The sequence below is a fragment of the Dromiciops gliroides genome, chromosome 1 (genome assembly GCF_019393635.1).
Source record: "Dromiciops gliroides isolate mDroGli1 chromosome 1, mDroGli1.pri, whole genome shotgun sequence".
NCBI lineage: Eukaryota > Metazoa > Chordata > Mammalia > Microbiotheria > Microbiotheriidae > Dromiciops > Dromiciops gliroides.
In genome coordinates this window covers 616,204,437-616,230,444 of record NC_057861.1, presented here as the reverse complement: position 1 = coordinate 616,230,444, position 26,008 = coordinate 616,204,437, and the positions used below count along the sequence as shown (strand labels likewise).

Sequence of the window (26,008 nt, the reverse complement as noted above, 5' to 3'; positions counted from 1 at the left end):
CTAAAGCATTGCAACAACAAGATTCATATATGTGTGTATGTGTACATAAATATATATGTGTACATAAAATTATATATATATGTATATGTGTGTGTGGGAGAGAGGGGAGAGAAAGAGCGAGAGCGAGATCGAGATCTTGCCCTGGTTAGAGAGATTTGCTATAAAAGGAAGAAACAGGGATATTACTATAACAGCATCAATGCTGGTCCTCTAGGCCTGTACCTAAGGGTACAGAACAACTTAACAGATATAATAGAAGGCATCCTTAGTTCCATATAATTTCAGGTAAGAGTCATAGTTAAGTTCTGGAACAGCCAATTCAACAGCAAAGTTCCACCTCATTTATAGGTGTAATAAGACTCAGACCAGGTAGGAAACATTCCTGTTCAAAAAGGAAGTAACACAATGGGAAAAATGAGTCAAGAGGATTCTACCTCCCAGGGATATACATCCACCTGTAGCAATTCTCAAAGCATTTCCTTTGAGCAGCTTGTGGCATTTTCCTCAATTGGTGGATTACTGACTTGACCAATTAGCCAATCAGACCTGAAATCAAAACTTAGAATAATATCCCATTAGAGTCACATGAGTTTTTACCTCAAATAGCAACTTTCACTCATCACTCTTAGGGCTGGAGACAGTTGTAAATACTCTCATGTTGCTGCAACAAATTAGTTTAGCAATAAAAATTTATTAGGTCTCACACACAAAAGAAAAATTCATCCCTTCTAGAGTTTAAATTTATCCTCCTGTAAAAAGCAATCATTAGAAATCAATAAAATAATTACATTCTGCAATTCCATGTAGATGGTGGATATGTAATCATTTATTCAGAAACCAGTGGGAAAATGCTGACAAATTGCTATAAACCTTCAGACTAATGAATATTCTTTTCTTGGGGGCAGGTAGGTGGCACAGAGGATAAAGCACCTGCCCTGGATTTAGGAGGACCTGAGTTCAAATCCACCCTCAGACACTTGACATTTACTAGCTGTGTGACCTTGGGCAAGTCACTTAACCCTCATTGCCCCCCCCCCCAATTTAGGAGGACCTGAGTTCAAATCTACCCTCAGACACTTGACATTTAGTAGCTGTGTGACCTTGGGCAAGTCACTTAACCCTCATTGCCCCGCCCCCCCAAAAGCTAAACAAATATTCCTCTCTTTAGTTATTGTATATTAACCCTTTAAGCAAAAATAAATCCCAAGACTGGAGTCTGTTGAGACTAAGATGGTACATACAAGATGTAACTAAAATACATACCATTCCAGGTATAACTTCATAATTTTCATAATTACAAATTATAGAAATCACTTCTATATTACAAACAGGCTTTAAAATTCTCCTCCTTTGTCTAGGACTGGAAGACAGAGTGTCCCATGTTCATAATAAACCAAGTCATTGTTTAAAACCTTACAACATTCAGCAAATTCTTTCACAGGGTTGATAAGATGTTATGACCTTGCTCAAGCAAAGTTACAAACAGACAATTTTTACATAGTGGTTTCCCACTTTACAATATTAGAAAATTTAGAAACTTAATAATATTCACAATACCATGAATTTAAAACATGAAACAAAACATTACTATTGAGACATCAATTCTGTCAAATGCATTGTCAAATTATCTTTCATAGAAATCATTGATTTTTATCACCTTTAGTATTTTGTACCAGTCACATTTAAAACCCAACAGAGAGTATGGAATAAATGCATTCAATCAAAGAAGCAACAACATACAGTGCTTACTATATGCCACATCTTGTGGTAAGCACTCCACAATCACTTTATCATTTTTGATCCTCACAACAACCTGAGAGGTAGGTGCCATTTTTATCCCCTGTACAGATTACTAAACTGAGGTAAACAGAGATGAGGTTACTTGCCTGAAATCACATAGCCAACAAATTTACAGGGACAGGATTTTTAACTCATGTGTTTCAGAGCCATGCCCTTTCAGCATTTTGCCTTATTGCCAAATTGCATTATATTATTAGGATTGAGACAGATCTTTACCACAGAAAATCTGCAATTATAATCACAAAATCCCAATTTTCCCCAAGGGCTATGTATACCTGGTACTTTACACTATAGGGCCTGTTACTATCAGATAGTAACAGATTTAAAGAGGCAGTCTTATATCCATTTCATTATAAACCTATTGGTGACTTATTACCAATTTACCCAATTAAGTTCTGTTATATTATACCCAGAAGTAACACAAAGCAGTTTTCCAAATTAAATTTCACTTACATCTAAGTTACTTAAATAAGCTTCTCTATTTTGCAGGCAAAAAGCAAGGCTCTTTGTTTTCCCCTCACATATACATCTATGATAATGTTTACTGAGTTCATTTATAGCCTTCTTATGCCACCTATGGCAGAAAACATAGATGGATAGATGATAGATTATAGATAGATGAGGGAGAGGGAGAGGGAGAGAGAACTTAATTTCTGGCAGGGAGTGAGTAACAAAAGCAGAGTTAATAACTTACTTATCACCTGGTTTGAGTGGATCTAGTCCCAAATCCTGCCTAACACTTCTAGATATGCTATTATAAAAATGGGTAGAAGTCTCATTTCCATCTTAACAAGTTGTCCAAAATCTATTCCAGTTAATATCCATACCCAAATCAGGGAATCCAATATAATGTACAGCAAAATGTCTAATTTCAAAATGCACCAATTTGAAAATTTCTTTCTAAATTGATTTGCACTTAACATTAATTTGTAAAACTCCCAAATATCTAATTAGATGTTCTAATAAAACTTAATACTTTTTGGCTGTCCCCTGATTTACATAAATGTTTCTCCTTTTTATTGGGGGCGGGGGGAAGAAGGACCAGGAAGTAGTTAATAATAAGCAGGTAGTTTTTTAAGGACCATAGCTATTTAAAATATAAGCTGCCACATATTTTTCCTTCACTTTGAAATTTCACTGATACCATTTTCAAATCAGTTTTTTTTTCAGTTTCCTCATCTTTTAAAAATAATAATAGGGGCAGCTAGATGGCGCAGTGGATAGAGTACCGGCCCTGGAGTCAGGAGGACCTGAGTTCAAATCTGGCCTCAGACACTTAACACTTCCTAGCTGTGTGACCCTGGGCAAGTCACTTAACCCCAATTGCCTCACTAAAAACAAAACCAAAAAACAAACAAATAATAATAATAATAATAATAATAACCATTTTATTTAAAGTTTTGCGTTCCAAATTCTATCCCTCCTTTTTTCCCTTCCTCCCCTTCCCCCTCCCTAACGCAATAAGTAATAAGCAATAGGTTATATATGTACAATTATGTAAAACATTACCATATTAGCCATTTTGTATAAGAAAACTTGAGGGGCAGCTAGGTGGCGCAGTGGATAAGCACCAGCCCTGGAGTCAGGAGTACCTGAGTTCAAGTCCGGCCTCAGACACTTAACACTTACTAGCTGTGTGACCCTGGGCAAGTCACTTAACCCCAATTGCCTGACCTTAAAAAAAAAAAAAAAAAAGAAAAGAAAACTTGAATAAAAGGAAAAAATGAAAGTGAAAATAGCATGCTTCAGTCTGTGTTCAATCAGTATCAGTTCTTTCTTTGAAGGTGGATAGTATGCTTTATCATTAGTGCTTTTGGAGTGTCTTGGATCATTATATTGCTAAGAATAGTTGCCATTCACATTTCTTCAAAGAAAAATATTGCTGTCACTATGCACAACATTCTCCTGGTTCTGCTCACTTCACTATACATAATTTCATATAAGTCTTTCCAGGCCTTTCTGAAATCATCCTGCTTGTCATTTCTTATAGTACTATAATATTCCATCAGTATCATATACCACAACTTGTTTAGTCATTCCCCAATTGATGGGCATTCCTTTGATTTCCAATTCTTAGCTACCACAAAAAGAGCTGCTATAAATATTTTTGTACAAATAGGTCTTTTTTCTCTTTTTTGGGATATCTTTGGGATATAAACCTAGCAGTGGTATTGCTGCATCACAGGGTATGCACAATTTTATAGCTCTTTGGTGTTAGTTCCAAATTTCTCTCCAGAATGGCTGGATCCATTCACAAGTCCTTGCAACAGTGAATTAGCATCCCAGTTTTCCCACATCCCCTCCAACATCCAGTATTTTCCTTTTTTGTTATATTTGCCACTGATAAAACCAGTTTATTTCTAATCAGCAAAATGACCTTCCTCTCTTAGCTGCAAAACAATAAATCTCTCTATAGCATTGGCATTTAAGTTCTTAATTTCCTTAAAACAAATTCCAAAGAATGTTAACTCAAATATTTCAGCATTTATAAAACCATTCAAACTACAATTTATAGATTCTCAGGAGAGAACTTAAAATTTAGTCACAAGTCAATTATGTCCAAATTTATAAGCTATAACCTTTTAATACAAAACAAAACACCTAAAATTTTTCCCAATAAGGTACTTACTTAACACCCTCTTCCTGAGAGAAGTTTTTGACTGGTTAGTGTTCAAGTGAAGAACCTATACAAAGGCACAGATTCCTTAACATAAAACTCTCCCTTTGTGGGAAAATTTTTTTTTTACCTGGATCCAGAAGAGGGGAGAGATTCTGTTAAGAGTCTAGGGGGAGGGGGCAGCCAGGTGGTACAGTGGATAAAGCACCAGCTCTGTATTCAGGAGGACCTGAGTTCAAATCTGGCCTCAGATACTTGACACAAGCATGCTATTTTCAGTGTGACCCTGGGCAAGTCACTTAACCCTCATTGCCTTGTCCCCCAAAAAAAACCATTTACAAGACTCTAGGGGGAAGCTTTTTCTCCTTGATATCACCCTTGCCACCAAACTGTCATGAGCAAAATTCTACAAAGGTAGACTGAGGCACATTTTTATTTTATTTTTTGTTAACAGGGGTGCTATCTGCCAATAGAATGGGGAAATGTTTTGTCTCAGTTTAGCCAAACACCCAGAGCAGAAGGATAGCTCCCCTTTTATAGTTTTTAGGGAGTAAAAAACAAAAACCAGGATTTTGAAGATGGGGGAAGAATACAATTGGTTACAGGGTTGGCAGCAACATGGGGTTGAGGTAAACATGTTTAATTTCAGAGTTGAAGTGTGGGGAACAATATGATTGGCTGAAAGCTGGGAAGGAGGGCCTAGGAACAATTGGGTCTACCTGCAAGGTCAGAGATATGAACCAGACTTCTTTGGATAGCAAACCAGACATCCTTGAAGGATAGCTTGATGGTGTAAAGATACCAGACCAGACTCCCTGGTGTCCATACCCATTCCTCAGGGAGAGCAGATTTCCTTGAGGCAAGAATAGAACTGTGATTGATTAACAGGAGAACTCCTAATATAGATCTCCATATAGACCCTCTTAATTTCTTTACTAAATTCAGAGACTATGACTTGGGCAATTATAGGAAAAAAATCAATTAATTGTAAATAGGATCAATTAAAAATATTATAGAATCAATTTAAACTTCAGGTCTAGGTTAATTTCACCAAGGAATGTGTAGTATCACCCTGAGGCAAGTGACTAGATTTTGCTTTAGTCCACAGCTTTGTGGAACTTAAGCTTCTTTAGGGGCATATTTTATGTCTGGATCCTTATGTTCAATGGTCTGCATCTGGAGATAGACAGGATTTCTTAGAATCATATGATTTAGAGTTAAGCAGGACTGAAAGGTCATCCCTGATTTCAGTACCTTGCCAAGTTTTTGGGAAGATCAGGTAATGAAAATGAAAGTTCTTTTTTATGTTCTTGAATCACGTACAAGTCTAAGGCTTATCATCATCATCATCATTGTTAGGGTGGGAAAGGACCTAGGAAGCAACCTAGCCCTTAGTTCAAAGGAACACAGCCTCTTGTCCTGAACTTTACAAGTATTCAGTTCTTTCCTTCCCCACCTCCAATCCATACCCTTGCTCTATCCTGTTCCAATCATCCATCTGAGGAAAGAAGTTGGTGGGGAAATGTAGGGAGAGACTTTTATCTGTGAGGACCTGGACAACTTTGTGCCTATGTAATGAATTTTAGGGATTGACTTTTCCTATAGCTTTAAGAAAATTGTCACTGACTCTCCCCAATGCCTGTGGCTGCTACTACAGAACTCTAGTCTGGCCATAAATGTTTCAGAATGCTTCTTAATTCTGTGCATTGTGACAGGTGGAGGATTATCAAATGTTCTAGCAGGCTAGCACAATCCCCAGTTTCTTGTCATTGTCTGTTGTAATAAAACTGACAGTTGGAGTCATGGTAATCTTGGGGCAATATATGCCTTTGTCTAATTTAAGAGTAGCCTTTTGGGAAGTGGGAAATTTGTATGCACCTTCTCCTCCCCCCCCCCCCCCATTAACTATTATGTGGCAAATGGATCCTGTGGCAAGATTGTGGGATTTGTGAGGAAAATGTTGGTTCCCTCCTGTAGGTCAAGAGAGATGTAGATACTGTATCCTTATGCATGTGAGAGGTGTTCTCTCCTTTCCCATTCACAGTGCACCTTTTCATTTTGGGTTTCAGACATAAGGAAGAATAAAATTAGACTGTCCAAAATAAACAGGGCCTACCATTCTTGGAAGATATTTAATTAGCTGATGATTTGGAAGTATACTTGATTTCAGTAGTATGTCATGATAGCTTTTATTTCTAAAAGCTCCCTGACCCAAATAGGTATGTTTCTACTCTACAATAGTCATTTGATAGTGTATAAAGTGAGTTTTATGAAGGATGATTGTGTAATTAGAGCCCATTTAAAAGACATGCCTTTTTTCAGTTAGTCGTATTAGGGGCCATAATTTTGGGAAAAAGTTAATTTAAGCACAGGCAGAATTTATCATTTCAGAAAGATTAATGCACCATGTGTTTTTTGGTTCAGTGATAGATACCTTTGGCTACAAAGCCTCTGACGATTCTAGCTGAGACAAAAGCTGTAAGTGGATACTACAACCAGGCACTGACTCACACTGACTATTGGAGCAGCATCTGAAAGTAACTATAAGGCCAAGGTCAGAGGGAAGACATTAGTGCCCAGAAGCATCAAAGGCATGAGTTTCCCCTCCTTGCACATGCCTTGGCCACATCTGTTCCCAATGTACATACCTCTTCCCACAAGCACCCTCGCCATACATGATCCCTACATGTCTGTCCTTCTATTTGTGACCTCTGTGTGTGTTATCTCTCCCTAAAAATGCTGAGTGTATTTGTGGGATATGCCCCAGGTTTATGGGAAAGATATTTTGTTACTACTTTCTTACTATGTCATTTAAACGCCATTACTTTGAGCTAACTGCGGCCTTTGAATGTTAAAGGTAAACACCTCAGTGGGAGTTCATGGGCTATAGTTTTAGTAATGTACACCTGCAGAGTACCATAAACCCAGAGTAGTTCTCCAGGACACCTGACTGGTGAGTGCAGGTTGGGGATGGTGGTGGCAGATTTAGAGCTAAGCAGGACTGAAAGATTTTAAAGAATCCAGAGGTAGAGCTGACCTTAAGTCAGCCAGTCTTTGGAAGTATCCTATTTCCTGTTAGTTGCCTTTTTCCAGAAGCGACAGTCCTCAAATGTGATCAGTTTATTTAGGAAACTTCCCAGTTGACCAAGAATTTCCCTGATTTGTTTCCTTTACAAACATTTTTTTAAAAAATTTAATCCTAGAGTTTTACAAGTAAATCTGATTACTATTAAGATTATAAAATTATGTTGTTTTACAGGTCCTTGCCACTATGGAACAACTGGAGAGTGTGAGGAGTTTTCAGGAGTTTGTGCAAATATTCAGTCAGTTTGGAAATGAAATGGTAGAGTTTGCACACCTAACTGGAGACAGACAAAATGTACGTATTTTCTAGGTCTTAGAAATTCATAGTATAAAAGCAAAATTTATTTTTCACATGAAATTATGTTCTTTTCTAAGTAAATTATGTGTCCAAACTTTGTTTGGAAGCCTTTATAGATGTCTTTGGGAAGTGTCAGGATAAGGCAAATAAATAGCTGTGTTTTGTTTTTCCCATAAGAATGTATAAAAATAGTTGTTAGGTACCTAGGCCAGTTCACAAATGGCTGAAGAATATTATCCAAAATGTCAAACATCTTAAATTTGTTCATTCATCAAATATTTATTCAATAAAGAATTCATGTTTCAGGTATAGATTGGATCAGATGTGAGATCTGATCAATTACACTAAGATTTGATGATTCTTTGAGTGCTTTTTATTATTGTTAATAATAACAATAATAATAGCTAGCATTTATATAATGCTTTACAGTTTGCAAAGCACTTTATAAAAATTATCTTATTTAATCCTCACAACTCTGGGAGATAGATATTATCTTCATTTTATAGATGAGGAAACTGAATCTGATAGAGGTAAAGTGATTGCCCAAGGTCATCACACAACTACTAAGTATTTGAAGCCTCAGGTTTTTCAGGATTCCAGATCCAGGACTCTGTCTACTGGGCCATCTAGCTGCCTAGCATATATTTTAGTTTTCAGTGAAAAGATTAATAATTAGAAAAACAGCAAAAATTGAATGAGAAAGTTTTTATTCTGTTGAGTACTCCTACTTAAGGAAAACAGCTTTAATTAGAAGTAGAGGAACTGGGTGATGGAAAGGTGATGGACTAGAGGTACAAATGAGGTTTTACTTACATATAGAGTCCCAGGACTGGAATCAGGAAAACTCATCTTCCTGAGTTCAAAGCTGGCCTCACATACTTATTAGCTGTGTGACCCTGGGCAAGTCACTTAACCCTCTTTGACTCAGACTCTTCATCTGTAAAATGAGCTGGAGGAGGAAATAGCAAACCACTCCAGTATCTTTGCCATGAAAATCCCAACATGACTGAAACAGCTGTTCCCCTGGACTTGGAATGTTATCCTTTTTTACCTCTGCTTAACTGTTGATTTCCTTCAGTATTCAACTAAAATACCACCTTTTGTAGAAAGACTATTTTCAGGGCAGCTAGAGTGGATAGAGCACCGGCCCTGTAGTCAGGAGTACCTGAGTTGAAATCTGGTCTCAGATCCTTAACACTTATTAGCTGTGTGACCCTGGGCAAGTCACTTAACCCCAATTGCCTCACTAAAAAAAAAAAAAAAGACTATTTTCAGTCGTCTCCATGCCCTCCCCCTACCCAGCTGCTAATGTTTTCCTCTTTAAGTTTACCTTATATCTAACTCGGTGTATCTTGTGTGTATGTCTGTGTGTACACACATATATATGTTCCTATTATCTCCCTAATTAGAGTGTAAACTCCTTGCGAGTGGAGAATTTCTGTTCCTTCTGTGCATTCTCAATGCTTAACACAGTACATGGCATTTATTAAGTGTTTAGTAAATACTTATTGATGGGATTGATTAATTTGGAACTGGTTGACTGACTGGGCCCAAATAAAAGTTGATTGATTATTGTTCTTCATTCTCAAAGGATCAAAATGATATCACTGTGTTAGAGTCAATGTATCCAACTGTGGCTGGTCAGACCCAATGAGTTCAGAATGCTCTACCATAGGTTGGGCACAAGTTGTCCATGTGAACATTTGGGGTGGATTCTCTAAATTAGTGCATCTCATATTTCTTTCCAGCTATTTCAATTCTACTTTGCTCATAGAGCACAGTACCTTCTCTGATGAGGGCACTCCATGTTGGGCAGTCCTGTGCCTGTGTCTCCCATGTCATGAAATCGGTTCTAAAGTTCTTAAGAGAAATCCTTGAGAGTATCCTTGTATTGCTGCTTCTGACCACCATCTGAGCACTTTTCTTCATTCCTAAGGTTTACCTCTCTCCTCAGGGGAGTAAAGTATATATGTCCTTATGAGTTTTCCAGGACTGAAATTGTTCACCATAGTTCATCCTAGTTTGAGTTCTTTTAAGTAGTATTGTAATTAAATAGGCCCTTGGAGGCTGGCCCTATAGTATTTGTAACATTGTTTCTATTTGGAAAATACATTCCAGATTTCAGTCAACCAAACTAAAAATAAGGCTTTTGGAACACGACCTGTTGATAATTTTCAAAAATTTGTATTTCCTTTAATTATGACATCCTTAAGTCATTTTTCTTAAGTGAAGAAAATTTTCAGGAGTTGAATTTGTTTCTGTTGTTATTCAAAAATATGAGTAATTTCATTTTCACTCCATTTTTAGGATTTAAAAGATGAAAAGAAAAAGGCAGAAATGGCAGCAGCTCGGGCAGTTCTTGAGAAGTGTACTATGATGCTTCTCACAGCTTCAAAGGTAAGATGAAAATTAGTGATTTTAATGTTTATGTATTGAGAACTTAAAACAGTGGTAGTTTGCATAGTTTTTTCTTTTTATATCTTTTAGAAAACTTTACATTTTAAAAACTGTACTCTGAAAGGTCAACTTTATTCTAAGAAATGTAAGAGATGAAAAACATAGGAAAGTCCTTGTTTTCTAAAATCCCTTGGCTTATATTGTGCAATTGTAATTATCCCCATTTTACAGATCAGGAAACTGGTAACACAATAAGTATCGGAGGATTTGAATCCAAAACCTCTAACTCCAAGCCCTATCTGCTATATATGCTTACTCTTTACATACATGTCTACTGAGTACCTGTTATGTGCCAAATATATGAGCTGCATACATTGATGTTCTGATATCAATCCTTTAATTCCTCATATCACTACAGGGAGATTTTACTAGAAAACTAGATATATTGAAATCAATTACAAAATTGATATATTCTTCTGCATATTATGTAAGTATTCACCTAAGAGAAAATTCACATTTTTTTAAAAAGACATGTCTTAGGCATCCTAATTGTGAATCAGCTCGTAAAAATAAAGGGGGAGTATTTCACCGAATGAAACTGGCTTTGGAACAAGTAATTGAAATTGTAACAGACTGTAGACCAAATGGAGAAAATGAAATATCATCTATCAGTATATATGCTGGCATAAAAGAATTTAAGGTAAGAATAAAAGAGAAATATAATTTTATTTCCATTTCCATTTTATTAACAATCTCCATGGGTTCATGTTTTAGTATAGAAGCTTTACAAAGATAGGTAATATCATTGTTTTTAATTGACTATATTCTCATTTCTGGGTTCTCAGTAACATCTGAATTTCTCTCTTTGACCAAAAAGTTGTTCACTTTCTATTTCTCTGATGCAGTGCATATGTAGGTATGTATATGTATGTAATATGGCTGTTGTTAGAGAATTCATTCTTGCTTGAAGCCATTATCCCCATTATGTACCAATAGTTAATTTTTTGTTTGTTTTTTTGGGGGGGCAATGAGGGTTAAGTGACTTGCCCAGGGTCACACAGCTAGTAAGGGTCAAGTGTTTGGGGCCAGATTTGAACTCAGGTCCTCCTGAATTTAGGGTCTGTGCTTTATTCACTGTGCCACCTAGCTGTCCCACACACATCACTATTGATTAGATAAGTGCAAATTAAAACAACTCTGTAATACCTCACATCTATCAAGTATCAAAATGGCTAACATGACAGAATGTTTGGTTTGGGGGTTTTTTCTGGGGGGGAGGGCAATGAGGGTTAAGTGACTTGCCAAGGGTCACACAGCTAGTAAGTGTCAAGCATCTGAGGCCAGATTTGAACTCAGATCCTCCTGAATCCAGGGCCTGTGCTTTATCCACTGAGCCACCTAACTGCCCCCTCAGCTAACATTACAGAAAAGGAAAATGACAAATGCTGGAGGGGGTATAGAAAAATAGAGACATTGATATACTGTTGGTGGAGTTGTGAACTGGTTCAACCATTTTAAAGAGCAATTAACTCAGCCCAAAGGGCTATAAAACTGTGTATACCCTTTGACTCAGCAATATCACTACTAGGTCAGTATCCCAAAGAGATCAAAGGAAAAGGACCTACATGTACAAAAATATTTATAGCAGCTCTTTTTTGTGATGGCAAAAACTGAAGGAACGCCCATCAATTGGGAGATGACTGAACAAGTTGTATATGATTCTGATGGAATATTATTGTGTTATAAAAAATTATGATGGGGGCAGCTAGGTGGCGCAGTGGATAAAGCACCGGCCCTGGATTCAGGAGGACCTGAGTTCAAATTTGGCCTCAGACGCTTGACATTTACTAGCTGTGTGACCCTGGGCAAGTCACTTAACCCCCCATTACCCTGCCAAAAAAAAAGTTATGAGGGAGAAGGTTTCATAAAAACCTGGGAAGACCTACATGAATTGATGCAGAGTAAAGTGAGCAGAATCAGGAGATCATTGTACACGGTAACAGCAATATTGTCATGAGGATCAACTATGAAAGACTTAGCTATTTTTAGAAATATAATCATCCAAGACAATTCCACAGGACTTGTGATAAAAAATCCTATCTTCCTCTAGAGAGAGAACTGACTTTGAGTGCAAATTGAAGTATAATTTTTTTTTTCACTTAAAATAAAAGTGTAAATATCTCAACAGCAAAAAAAAAAAAAAATCAGTTAATTGCTTTGGTGAGCATGGTCTCAAGAAAGGAATTTGTATTTTTTCAAGGAGTGTAAAATTAAAACCTAATCATCAGGGCAGCTAGGTGGCGCAGTGGATAGAGCACCGGCCCTGGATTCAGGAGGACCTGAGTTCAAATCTGGCCTCAGACACTTAACACTTAATTAGCTGTGTGACCCTGGGCAAGTCACTTAACCCCAATTGCCTCAAAAATAAGATAAAATTAAAACAAACAAACAAACAACCCCCCCCCCAATCATCATCTGCCATCACAAAGGACATAAGGATGTGTGTGTGCATTTGTATATCTCTACATAACCAGGTTAGATCCAGATCAGGAAATACTCTCTTGGATTTTAATGGAAGAATGTTGACCACAATAAGACTGACTTCAAACTCTCAAGGTCTGGTATTAGCACAGCCTTTCCCTTATGGTACTAATAAACCAAGATTCCAACTTCAAAAATGGGCAAGTCTTGCTTTATTTATATGACCATATCTTTTCTCCTGTTAGCTGTTTTTGTTGTTGGTCACAAAGACTCACCAACATTTACTGGCATGGGAAACTTAGTACAAATCAGTCTCTTCCACTGGATGAATAATTCCAGTCCAAGCACAGGCCATACTAATAATAGGTTACCATCATTTCATAGATGATGGACACTGTTATTACCATCAGCACATTAACTTCTTCACATTGAAACACATTTGTAATGTTTTATTTTACTATATACAATTTCCAAACCTGTTCTTATTTTTACCTCATTTAAAGAGTTTAATCTTAAGTGGGTCTAGGCAGGTTTTCTTTTTGTTCTAATTATTTATTTCTTTTCTTTTTTTTTTTATTCTTTTTTTTTTTTTTTAGTGAGGCAATTGGGGTTAAGTGACTTGCCTAGGGTCACACAGCTAGTAAGTGTTAAGTGTCTGAGACCAGATTTGAACTCAGGTACTCCTGACTCCAGGGCTGGTGCTCTATCCACTGTGCCATCTAGCTGCCCCTGTTCTAATTATTTATTATCCAGGTAATATATTAAGCTTAACAAAGATATTCAAGGATAAGTAAATATCCTGGATATTGCCTTCCATTGAAGGTTAACTATGATTTCCTATTTCCCGTTATATCAAACCCAGACTCTTCCATCTGGCTGTAAAGTTCTTCCATAATTGGGTTTTACTCCAATTTTTCTGTGCTTCTCTTAATATACTCAGTGCTTTAATCAGATCGATTTCCCCTCTATCTCTCACATATATAATATTCACATTTCGACTTCCATTGTGTCTCACAGTCCTTTGCCTGTACTATCCCTTAACACCTCCTAGTTTATCCTACAAATCCTTCAAGGCCCAGCTCAGGTTCCATTTCATCTATGGAACCTTCTCCATTAGCCCATATTGATCTCTCCTCCCTCTGGACTCACATTCTACCAGTAGTTATAAAATTCTAGAATTGAAAGAGACTTTAGAGACCAACTTGTCTAGCCTCCAATATAATCTGTCCCCGACAGTCAGCTATCTACTGCTTAAACACATCCAGTGATGTGGAATTAATTACTCTCATTATTTTCAAGGCAGCCTCTTCTGCTATTAGATAACCATAATCTTGAGGAAGTTCTTCCTTGTGTTAAGCCAAAATCTTTTCCACAAAACTTCTACCAGTTGTTCCTCATTTTGTTCACTGGAATAAAACAAGATAATAGCTTTGTATCATTATAATAACAACTTACATTTATATAAAACTTTGTAGTGACAAAATAATTTACATATATTATCTCTTTGGATCCTTGATATAACCCTATGTAAAGGGTCATTTAAATAATATTATTACTGTTTTACAGAAAACTGAAATTCGAAAAAGTTAAAAGTATTTTCCAGTGTCACATAGCTAGTAAACAGCAGAAGTGAGACTGAAACCTAAATGTTCTAATTCTAAATTCTGTGTTCTTTCCACTAGTCTATGCTACCTCCCATTACATTTATAGTTATTTCATTCACTCTTATGAACCTTACTATATTGTAAGCTCTTCGAGAGCAAAGACTAATTTACCTTGTCTATATTCCCACTATTCACAACAGAGCAAATAACATGATAAATAGGTATAAGAACTGGATCTGTGATTTCATTGATACAGGGGACTCCCAGTTAAGGAAATTCCTTTGAATCAATGCAAGTTAGCCTCTTTTCTTTAAGAAGACTTACAGTCTGAAAGAATTGCCTGGAGCACTGAGTTAAAGGTTCAGTGTCTCATATAGAGTCATATAGTCAGTACATATCAAAGGTGGGACTTAAATCCAGGTCTTTCTGATTCCAAAGCCAGGTTTCTAACCACTCCCACAATGTCTTTCACATAATGAATATCTGTGTTATTTAATAAATTCAGTCAACACTTATTAAGGATACCTACTACACTATATTAAGTCCTAAGGAAGATTAAAAGTTTGGATTAACCTCATGAAGCTTAAAGTCTATTAAGGAGATATGATACATTGGCTGTGATAATATAAAATGGTATTTACATGCATCAGAACTGTGTAAGATAAAGAGCTATGTGAGGTGGGAGGAGGAAAAAGGAAAAAGTAGACTGAAGGTATCAGAACAGCCTCCTGGCCAAGGTGATATTAAGTTTGGGGTATGAGAATTCTGGGTAATGATTCAACAAATAATGAGAGGGAAGAAGGAAATTATAGGCATAGTTCCCTATGGGAACATTTTGGTTAGAAACTACTATGTATGTAGGGCAATAACATAACACAAAGCTGGAGAAGTAGGAACATGCTAGTTTCTTGTGGTTCTTGATCATTAAGCAAAGAAGAATATGCTTTACTATTGATCAGAGAAGAGCTACTGTGACTATGGCTATGCATAGAGAAGATTTTTCTGCTAGTAATATGAGGGATGAATTAGAAGACAGAGAATAGGATGATGATACCAAGGCCCAGAGAGGTTAAATTATAAATGAGGGTCACACAGATAGCAAGTATCTGAGGTGAGATTAGAATTAGGAAGTCCAGTATCCTGTGTGATACACTGCCATAAGATGACTGATACAACAAGGTACCAGAGGATATGATAGATGTCCTGAGGATGACATGAAGGATGGATATGTTAGCTTAGATTAGGAAAAGCACCATTTTTCCTCTGAGACTAGGAGGAAGAAAAAAAGGAATACTGTACATATAAAGAATTCAGAGTAATGGAGATGGGGAGCTAGAAAAGTTCAAGTAGGATATTAATTCATCTGCTGAATCTTTGGAGGAAAAGGTAGAATTGGGGTCTTGAGAAGGAAAAAAGTCTGGAACACTCATTAGAAGATGTGATATATAATAAAATAATTTATACGTGTATACTATATTTATAATATTTATAATTTATAATATATTTATGCTTATAATAAATTCATAATAAACTATATAATGGGTTGAGTATAATTGGATAATGTTGTGTTCAATCACATAAAATATGGAAATAAAACTTAACCCATTTTGTTTTGTGCCTATATATATAAAATTTATTTGTGTATTAATTTACATAAGATTAATATTATGTATAAATTCTACTTTTCAGATGACTATTGAAGCTCTTCGAGAGAATCTTTATTTTCAGTCCAAGGAAAATCTTTCAACAATGTTGAAAGTTATCTTGGAACATACAGAGGATTTTACTGATTCTGCCTACACCAGCCATGATCACAGAGAACACATCTTGGAGCTATCAAACCAAATTAAAATTGAATTGCAGCACCTGGTTTCAGTGTGGATGCAAGCAGTAAGAATTTTTTGTATTAAAATAAAATCTATATAACAATTCCCCCCTTAAGTATTAGATCATGGGGAAGTTAAACTTCATTACAGGACTGCAGGTTTGGACCCCATAGTGAGACTAGAAGGTTTATATCCTCAGAAATGATCCTTAGTGGTCTAGAAAATGAGGTTAATTTGACATATCCTGTACTTGATGAAGTCATGGGAGACTCTTAGGAAATACTGTTTCCTTTAAACCTTAAAACTGCACTAAGATTTTTGGAACACCCTGTTCTTGTTTGAAGCTGTTACTTAAACCCAGGCCTCTTGACTCCTAAGTCAATGCTCTTTTCACTGTATTCCTGTGTTTATTAAAGGAGTTTATAAACAAAGGGTTGATAATGTAAACAGGAGAATAACAGAAGAGGTATGCTTTAAAAAGATTAATATGGTGGCAGTGGATTGGATGGATAACTACAGTTGGGGGAGAGAGTAAGCAGGGATATCAGTCAGAGAATTACAATAGTGCAGTTACAAATGAGGACCTAAATTTTGGTTGGTGATAGTGGAAATAGAAGAGAATATATGGGAAAGATACTGAAGAAATAAAACTGGCAGGATTTGGTAAATGAATAAATTTGGAGAGTCATGAAGTGTAAAAAAGTCAGATTACTTTTAGGTTTTGAGCCTGGGTGACTGGAATAATGGTAGATGGTGATGCCATTAATATAAATAGAGCAGCCAGGTGGAAAAACTAATTTCAGAGGGAAAATGAGTTTGGCTTTGTACATTTTAAGTTTTAACATTGGAAATTTGAAGAATGATAAGCTTTTAAACTTAAAAAAACCCAACTCCATAGCAACTTTGTAACATAACTCACTAAATTCTAACATTTAAAAATTCCAACCTAAAATTAAATTTCATAGAACTAGAATTATTATTGGTTTAAAGGGATAATAGGAATACATTTTTTCATTTTAGCAAAACAAGAAGACAAAGAATATTATGGAAGATCTGGAACTAGCTATATTAAAAATAAGCCAGAGCATGAATGAATTTAAAAGAGAGGTAAGTATAGTTTGAAATCTAACCTCTAATCTAATTGTTCATTCGTGTAGGTATATGCTAAATAGCAGTATGTACTACAAATTTAAGTGGCTTTTAAGTTGTTTTACAAAAAAAAAGAATAATAAAACCTTAGAATCTCAGTTAGAAAGGACCTGTGAAGTCATCTAAGCCTATGTTCTCTAACTCAAATAGAAACATCCCTGAAGCATTCATAGTGACTTAGAAAACCACAAATTAACATCTACATTGTGTTTATTTTTGTTTATTTTGTTAAACATTTCCCATTCATGTTTTAATCTGGTCCTTCACTCTGGAGTTTTGCTCTGGCAAGTCTGACACTTCTGAATTCTAGAACAACTCCTATCTGAACAAGAATCTACTGTGCAAACAGTCTACTGTACAAATCCTTAGGTTCATTATCTGTTAAATGGGAATGATGTAGCACCTTCCTCATAGGTTGTTGTAAGGAGCAATGAAATAATGACTTGTATAAAATGATTTGCAAACTTTAGTGCACTATATATGGAAAAGTCAACTATTATTACTTTTTACTGTGGGTTTCAACTCCTAGTCCAAAGATTATTGTTCTTAGAGAAAACAGAAGCTTAGATTACATTTGTTTCTCACAACCTCCCTTTGGAATAAATACTTTTATTCTTCCCATTTTATAGATGAAGAATCCAGAGCTTCAATAAATTTAAGTTAACCAAGTTCAGCTAAACTACATCCAGGATACTGAAAAAAGTATCATATGATTTCTGAGCCACTGTCAGTGATCTATTAAAGGTCATGTAGAATGAGAAAGGTGTTATAGGACTGGTGAAGGGTAAATGTCTTAAGAGGAAAAAAGGAAGAGATTAAAGCCCACAGACTATAAACAAGTGAACTTAAATCCTACTCCTATCAGAATTCTAGAATGTATTATTAAAAAGATGGTTTTATTGAAAAACAGTTATCAAACTTAAAAAGTTCTGAGTTCCCAACCCACCCCCCCAAATCTGTGTTCCAACCCCAAGTTAAAAACTCCGTGTAACTCACATGTTGGTTCACAGATTCAGGTTCTAAAATGTTGTTCATAAGCTAGAATGATGGGCAATATCTATTGATGAAACTTAATAGGGATAGATGTAAAAACCATATACTTGAATTAAAAAAATCAACTTCACAAATACAAAATAGGGGAAAAGTTCATGTGGAAAAGATGGGGGGGGGACTAGTGAATTATAAACTCAATATGAATCAACAATGTGATGTGATCATAAAAAAAGCTAATGCAGTCTTTGAGCTGTCTTAAGAAAGGCATAGTAGCTAAAGGCTTGTGAGGTGATAGCTTTGCTGTACTTTACCATATTCCGAGTAAGCTGGAGCACTGTGTTCAATTGTAGGCATCACGTTTTATGAAGGACATCAACAAGGTGGAGTACACCCAGATTGGGGCGACCAAAATGGTGAAGGACCTCAAGATCATGCCATATGAGGACTGGTTGACTGAGGAATTAGGGAAATTTAATCTAGAGAAGGGATGAGTTAGGAAGAAGGATTAGATTTGTTCTGCTTGGTCCTATAGAGCAGAACTAGGAACAGGGGGTGGAAATTGTAAGGTAAATTGTAAGGCAAGATAAGGAGAAGCTTCCCAGCAATTAGAACACTGACCTTCTTTGGAGCTTGGCTTAGTGGGCTGCTTCTCATTGGAGACCTTTTACTAGAAAAAATGTAGTATCATATAGAGAATGTTCTATATGGAGTCAGAAAAAGCTCCATTTGAATCCCACTTCTAATCTTTATTTGCTGCATGATCCTGGGCAAGTCACTTAACCTCTCTGAACTTAATTTCTTTACCTTAAAATAAGGATAATAATTACTATAGTAATACTTAATGAAGTTTTTGTGAAGCTCAAATGAGATGCATAAACTTTAAGGCATTATAGTCATTTATTACTAATATTCAAGTGCAAGCTAGGTAACCCCTCATTGGAAACATTGTAGAGAGGAAATACTGTTCAGGTACAGTTTGAACTAGGTGGCCTATATTTGTATCCCCAGTGTCTAGTACCATGCCTGGTTCATAGTTGTCCCTTAATGAATAAATGATTCATTGATGGCCTCTCAAAATCCTCCTACCTCTAAGATTATATATTAAAGTATAAATAATTCATATTTTATGAAATTAAAAACATATAGAATGATATATATTAAAAATAAAGAAACCATTTGGATTTGTCTTGCAGTTTATTGGGGGAAGGTCAGAAAAGGATCAAGCTTATTAAATTAATATAATCTAGCCCACAATGTGGCTGAATTAATAGTTTACAAGCAATCTCAAAGGATATAAACCGCATTTAATTTCCTGAAAAAAGTCTGCAACATAGCACTGGAGAGGCAGTACAGGGGAGTGGAAAATGTTAGAGGAAAGGGGTTCATAATGATACTTTGGAAAACTACCACCTTCATGATCTTAGGCAAATCAGGTACTATTTTGGGGTCTTGGTTTTCACATATTTAAAATGGAAGGGTCGTATTAGATCATCTCTAAGCCCCCTTCCAGTTCTAAAACTTATGAAAATTTAAACTGTTTAAAAAATAAGCCTAATGAAGCCAGCACAGCACAGTGGGGAAAGCATTGTCTAGCTTCCTTTAGCAAATGTTAAAACCCCTGCAGCTTTCAGTTCAGTCACTTACAGACTTGAACTGAGACTTCTGACCCAAATGAGACTTTTACTGGTTCTCAGGAAGAATAGGTTTCAAATCCTTCCTCTAACATATAATGGCTCCATGAGCTTGGACAAATCATTTAGCTACTCAGTGCCCTCAAGAAACTAAGATTATAGGTTGCAGAAAAGTTCCAGATTTGCTTTGTAGAGGCAGTTTATACCTTCCTGGGAGTGCCTTACACCAATGAAATCATAAATGCATTCCCTGAAAAAAATCTCAACTTGGGGTCTAATCAAAATCTTGCATTAACTTTGTTTAAGGAAAGTTTCACTGATGCTTTATGTTTTTTATATCAGTCATTTCCCAATATATCCTTCCCTCATTCATCCCAATCCTTGCCTGTTCCCTAATTGGACCATCCCTTGTGGTTCATCCTTTTCACTGAGAAAAGTAGAGGTAAATAGTCCTCTATCACTGGTAAAATACCCCTCTGGGTCTTATGGACAATCATCATTTCTTCCAAGAGAAGCAAAAGAACGTGTTAACTCTCCTCTCCTATTGGCTCTCCTTAGATTGTGAAAAGGCTCCTAGGTGGCCTTTGGCCACCGTCCTTTTTGGATTCTTGTCTGTTCTTAACAATTGCATCCTTCAGGACACATTCCTCAAGCACTCTGACAGGTGTGGCAGTGTTTTGGCTGGAAGGTGAACCATGTAAGAAAGGGCTCATTGGAAATAAAATGGAAGTTTTACCAGAAGATGCCACTTTACCAATTTCTCTACATAGCTTCTCTGAAATCTAGGTGGTGCAATGGAAAAAATTAATATATTTGGTTTTAAAAATATTAATGAAGGGGGCGGCTAGGTGGTACAGTGGATAAAGTGCCGGCCCTGGATTCAGGAGTACCTGAGTTCAAATCCGGCCTCAGACACTTGACACTTACTAGCTGTGCGGCCCTGGGCAAGTCACTTAAACCCCATTGCCCTGCAAAAAAAAAAAAAATATATTAATGAATGGTCAGTGAGCCTTACTAGTCTGTCTGTCTCTCACTATTATTCCAACAAACGAAGCTCCACAATGCAGCAACACTGCTTGCAACAGATCTTCTAAAGCACCATGCGGATCATGCGATTTTGAAAGCATTAAAAATTACTGGAGTAGAAGGAAACTTAGAAGCTTTGGCAGAATATACCTGTAAACTATCTGAACAGAAAGAACAGCTTACTGAGGTGAGTTCCTGTATTATTTTTTAACTTTACCTTCTGTCATTTTGTCCTCAGGGACTAGAAAAAAAACACATTTTAAAATTCAGTATCATTTATTACTGTAGTGTCTTTTTATGGTAAGAATTCCAACAACCTAAGGGGGCAGCTAGGTGGTGCAGTGGATAAAGCACCGGCCCTGGATTCAGGAGGACCTGAATTCAAATCCGGCCTCAGACACTTGATACTTACTAGCTGTGACACCCTGGGCAAGTCACCTGACCTTCATTCCCCGCCTGCCACTCCCCCCCCCCCAAAGAAGAATTCCAACAACCTCAACTGTCTGGAACACAGCCATGAACTTGTTTTTATAATGTTTTATAAGTTTCATATATGTGATCTTTTATTTTTTACTTATACTTAATTGAACCAGATCCTCACAATTCTAGCCCTAATCCCCATTTGAAATGTGAATTTGTAAATTAAACTACAGAAATGTTGTTGTTTTTTAGACTTGTCGATTGTTGAGACATATATCGGGGACAGAACCTCTTGAAATTACTTGTATGCATGCAGAAGAGACATTTCAGGTTACTGGTCAACAGGTATGATTGCCATTAGTTTTTTTTTTTCCTAAATAACATTTTTCTAGAAAGCAAAAGTTTAGTCTTAAATTTTCATGCCAAGCAAGTTAAGAATATTTGCCTGAAGGAGGGAAATTTTAGATGTTATCTGTCTAAGTTCAGAGTAACTGGGAAATATTTTATTTTCAAACACAAAAACTATGGGATTATTCTGTCACCGTTTGCATGGGTATGACTTTGATATCTATCAGCTGGCTAACTGTTCTTCATGTGCAAAATTTGAGATTGCTGTTTTTAAATGAGGTCTTAATTTAAAAACACTTTCTGGTTTTGTCAAATTAACTTAGAGACCCTGCCCCTTCACATTGTTCTAAGCTGTAAAACAAAGTTATCTTGTCATGAAATCTCAACATATAATTTTCATTGTCATTTTTATATAATATGATTAATCAGTCAAAGAGTAAAAATTTACTTACTATAGGTCAGGCACAGTGCTAAGCCTTGGGAATAAAAGAAAAAGAAAAGATTAGCAACTCATTCAAAGATTCTTGGGTCACTGAGAGACTGAATGACTTACCCATCATAAGACACTGCAATAGCTTTGTGATTGTTAAATTTTCATTGTAATGGGAAGTAAGCTTTAAAACAGCAAGAAGTGCCCACTACAGAGTACTGAAGTCACATAATATAACTTTACACTTGATGAAATTATTTCCAAATTTTAGAGCCCCAAAACAGGAACACTCTTTTTGTAAGGGCTTTGATAATTATGACTGCCATGCAATTATTTCAACTAGATGCCACCTTGAAGATAATCAGCCAGGGTGTAGCTCTAAACGTCCATTAGGGTAGCATAGGGAAAGTAGGTATTTCAACACAGGCAAAGGATATAATTTAGCCTGAGTATTCATTCCACTACCTCTCCCTAAATTCACAGTCATATAAAGCCCCTGTGTTCTTTCCTTTACCCATGACCCAAGGAAGGCTTTTTTAAAAAATCATGTATCGGGGCAGCTAGGTGGCGCAGTGGATAGAGCACCGGCCCTGGAGTCAGGAGTACCTGAGTTCAAATCCGGCCTCAGACACTTAACACTTACTAGCTGTGTGATTCTGGGCAAGTCACTTAATCCCAACTGCCTCACTAAAAAAAATAAATCATATATCACAACATATACGCATAAATTTCCATCAACTTCTGTAAGACCACTCCTTACAGGCTGAATGCTGAGTTGGGATGCAATGAAAGGGTATACGTCAACCTACCTGGGATGTCATCTCTTCTTATCGAACAAGCACCCCTAAAACCCCAGGGTCATTCTCAGGCAAAAATGTTTTCCACTTTTTAAACAGTCTATCCAGATACTAACCTTTGGTTTTTTTAAATCTATTTTTGTTTTAAGTAGCAGTATTTCAAGATTAATGGCATTTACAGGGAGGTATTGTTTGGATCTGAGCTATTTCTTATTCCTTCCTACTTCAGTTGCTTCAGACATTCCATTCAATTTAAGCCTTAGGTTACTATAATATTTGAGTACATTGAAAATACTCATTTTAGTTCCACAAATTTTATTTAGTCCCTGATGTTTGTGAAGCACTGTGCTATGTGCTGGGAATATTAAGACATACAAAAAAGCCCCTGCCCCACAAAAGCATATTATACTGGAAAGGACACACCATAAAGTCAATACAAGATAGTTTAAGAGGGGATAGAGCACTCCCAACTGAGGAGACTCAGAGAAAGTTTCAGAGAGGTAGCACGTCAACTTAGTTGACACTTGAAAGAAGATAAGGGTTCTGAAAGGTCAAGATGAGGAAGAAGTACATTTCCAATATGGAGAACAGCCTATATAAAGATATACAGAGGTGGGAGGTAGAATTTTAAATTCAGAAAGTCCAGTTTGCCTAGCACATGGAATGCATGAAAGGGAGTACTGTGAAATAAGGCCAAAAATGTAGATTGGAGCCAGATTGTGGAAGACCTTAAATATAAGACTGGGGAATTAGTATTTTATCCTAAAGGTGATAAGAAACCACTGAAAGTTTTTGAGCAAGAAAGTAACATAGTCAAATCTGTGCTTTAGGAAGATTATTTTGGCAGCTATATGAAGGACAAATTGGAGAGGGGGGAACATTGGATCTCAGGAAGGCTAATTGGGAGGCTATCCTGGTGAGAAAGGATTAGGGCTTCAACAACAGTAGTAACTATATGAATGGAGGAATGAATGTAAATGGATGGTGTATTGTGGAGGTAGAATTGAAGCCATGGAAGTTAATGAGATCAACAAGGAAAAAAGTACAAAATAAGAAAAGGGCCCAGACTAGAAACCTGGGGAATGTCTAAGGGTGAAAAACAGAGTATGAGCCTGCAAAGAAGGAGCACGTGTACTGATAGGAGAACCAAGAGAAATGACTATCATGGAAGCAAAGAGAGAAAATAGTTTTCTGGAGTTGAGGCTGGTTAGCAGTGTGAAGAGTTGCATTAGAGGTCAATAAGAATGAGGACTGAGGAAATACTATTGGATTTAGCAAGTGAGAAGCCACTGGCAACCTTTGAGACAAAAATTTCCATACAGTGGTGGATAAAAGAAATCTGAGGGAGTGTATTTAAAGGACTGAGTCAAGAGTGGGTTTTTTTTTTTAGTGAGGCAATTGGGGTTAAGTGACTTGCCCAGGGTCACACAGCTAGTAAGTGTTAAGTGTCTGAGGCCAGATTTGAACTCAGGTACTCCTGACTCCAGGGCTGGTGCTCTATCCACTGTGCCACCTAGCTGCCCCTGAGTCAAGAGTTTTGATAATGAAAAGGAAAGAAAAAAGGATTATAGTTTGAGAGGATGGCAGGATCAAGTAAACGTTTGGGGAGTCTGAGGGAGACCTGATCATGTTTGTAGTAATTAAGAAGAGATGGAACCTGAGAAAGAGAAAAAACTTTTTGAAATTCACTTACATATCTTCAGATAATTTCAGCTGCTGAAACTTTGACACTACATCCATCCAGCAAGATTGCTAAAGAAAATCTAGATGTGTTTTGTGAAGCTTGGGAATCTCAGATTAGTGACATGTCAGCATTACTAAGAGAAATAAATGATGTATTTGAAGGAAAACGAGGTAAGTCAGAATGCTGGTAACATGTTTAAATTTTCAATTCTAAGTTTATAATTTTTGTTTTAAGCTTCATCAGATATGAAATGAATTCTGTCACTCAGGTTAACTCTTAAACTAAAATATGTAAATTTTCAGAAGTTATAGATTAGAATTATTTTTATCTTTGTTAAATCAACTATGGTATGACTGATGAGAAATGATAGCATTATCTGTAATTTTTGTTTACCCCAATCATTATTTATCTAGTATTTAAGCAGTTGAAATCTTCATAAGCATAACTGAATAGAAATTTTATTTTATTACTTGACTAGTATTGTAGAACTTGTTAAATTTAATATTTCACTTTATCATTAAAATTCAACTGTACCAATTTTCTCTTATAACTATCCTTTATTCTTGGAACCCCTCCCATGCGTTATTTAGTGCTATTAGCTTGGATTTTAGACACTTCATAATGTAGTGAATGTAGCTATTTGATTTTTGAACTGCTGTCCTTCCTCTTGGATGGAATCTCTTTACCTGATGACTACACAACCTTGGAATATTTCCTGTGGTTGGTAAGTTTATTGGTATTTTTACAACATATAGAACAGCACCATAAGATAGAAAGTAATAAATTATTTTGATTCTTCATTTTAATTTCATCTGAAAGCTTATTTTTCATTAGTAGTGAGTTTTGTTATACTTGCTATCAGAAAAAAATCTAATTGTAGTTTTAGTCATGTTATTTCTTACAAGAAAACCTGTTTCATATAGCTTAATTATATCACTTATCAGGGTCCTAGTATTATAAAATTTCATTTAAAACCATGATCTTACTGAATTTAATGTTTATTCACTATATGCAACTACTACATGTTTTTAAATGATCACAGCATAAATGCTGTGTTCTTCTTGTTAAATTGTATCCAATTCTTTGTGACCCTATTTGGAGTTTTCCTGGCAAAGATAGTAGTGTTTTGCTAATTCATTCTCCATCTCATTTTACAGATGAGGAACTGAGGCAAAGTTAAGTGACTTGCCCAGGATCACACAGCTAGTTAAGTGTCTGAGGCCAGATTCAAACTCAGGAAGATGAGTCTTTCTGACTTCAAGCCCAGCACTCTATCTACTATGCCACCTAGCTTCCCAAATGCTGTGTATGTTTGCTTAAAAAAAATCAAAACCAATTTTTTAAAAAGCCATATCATTTGTGAAACATTAAGTTCAACAAGCATTTAGGAAATGCCTACTATTTTCATGATTGAAATTTAACA

General features: G+C 36.2%; 1 protein-coding gene across 2 annotated transcripts in view; it reads left to right on the top strand.

Annotated features, from left to right (window-relative positions):
• Nucleotides 1–26,008, top strand: part of CTNNAL1 (catenin alpha like 1) — a 97,101-nt gene that overhangs the window by 48,029 nt on the left and 23,064 nt on the right. For both annotated transcript variants that reach the window (XM_043983052.1, XM_043983043.1), the window contains exons 4-11: nt 7,677–7,796; nt 10,107–10,196; nt 10,726–10,896; nt 15,971–16,171; nt 17,128–17,214; nt 20,935–21,093; nt 21,579–21,671; nt 24,605–24,755. In XM_043983052.1, the coding sequence (XP_043838987.1) occupies nt 7,677–7,796; nt 10,107–10,196; nt 10,726–10,896; nt 15,971–16,171; nt 17,128–17,214; nt 20,935–21,093; nt 21,579–21,671; nt 24,605–24,755 (1,072 nt within the window). The remainder of the gene's footprint in view (nt 1–7,676; nt 7,797–10,106; nt 10,197–10,725; nt 10,897–15,970; nt 16,172–17,127; nt 17,215–20,934; nt 21,094–21,578; nt 21,672–24,604; nt 24,756–26,008) is intronic.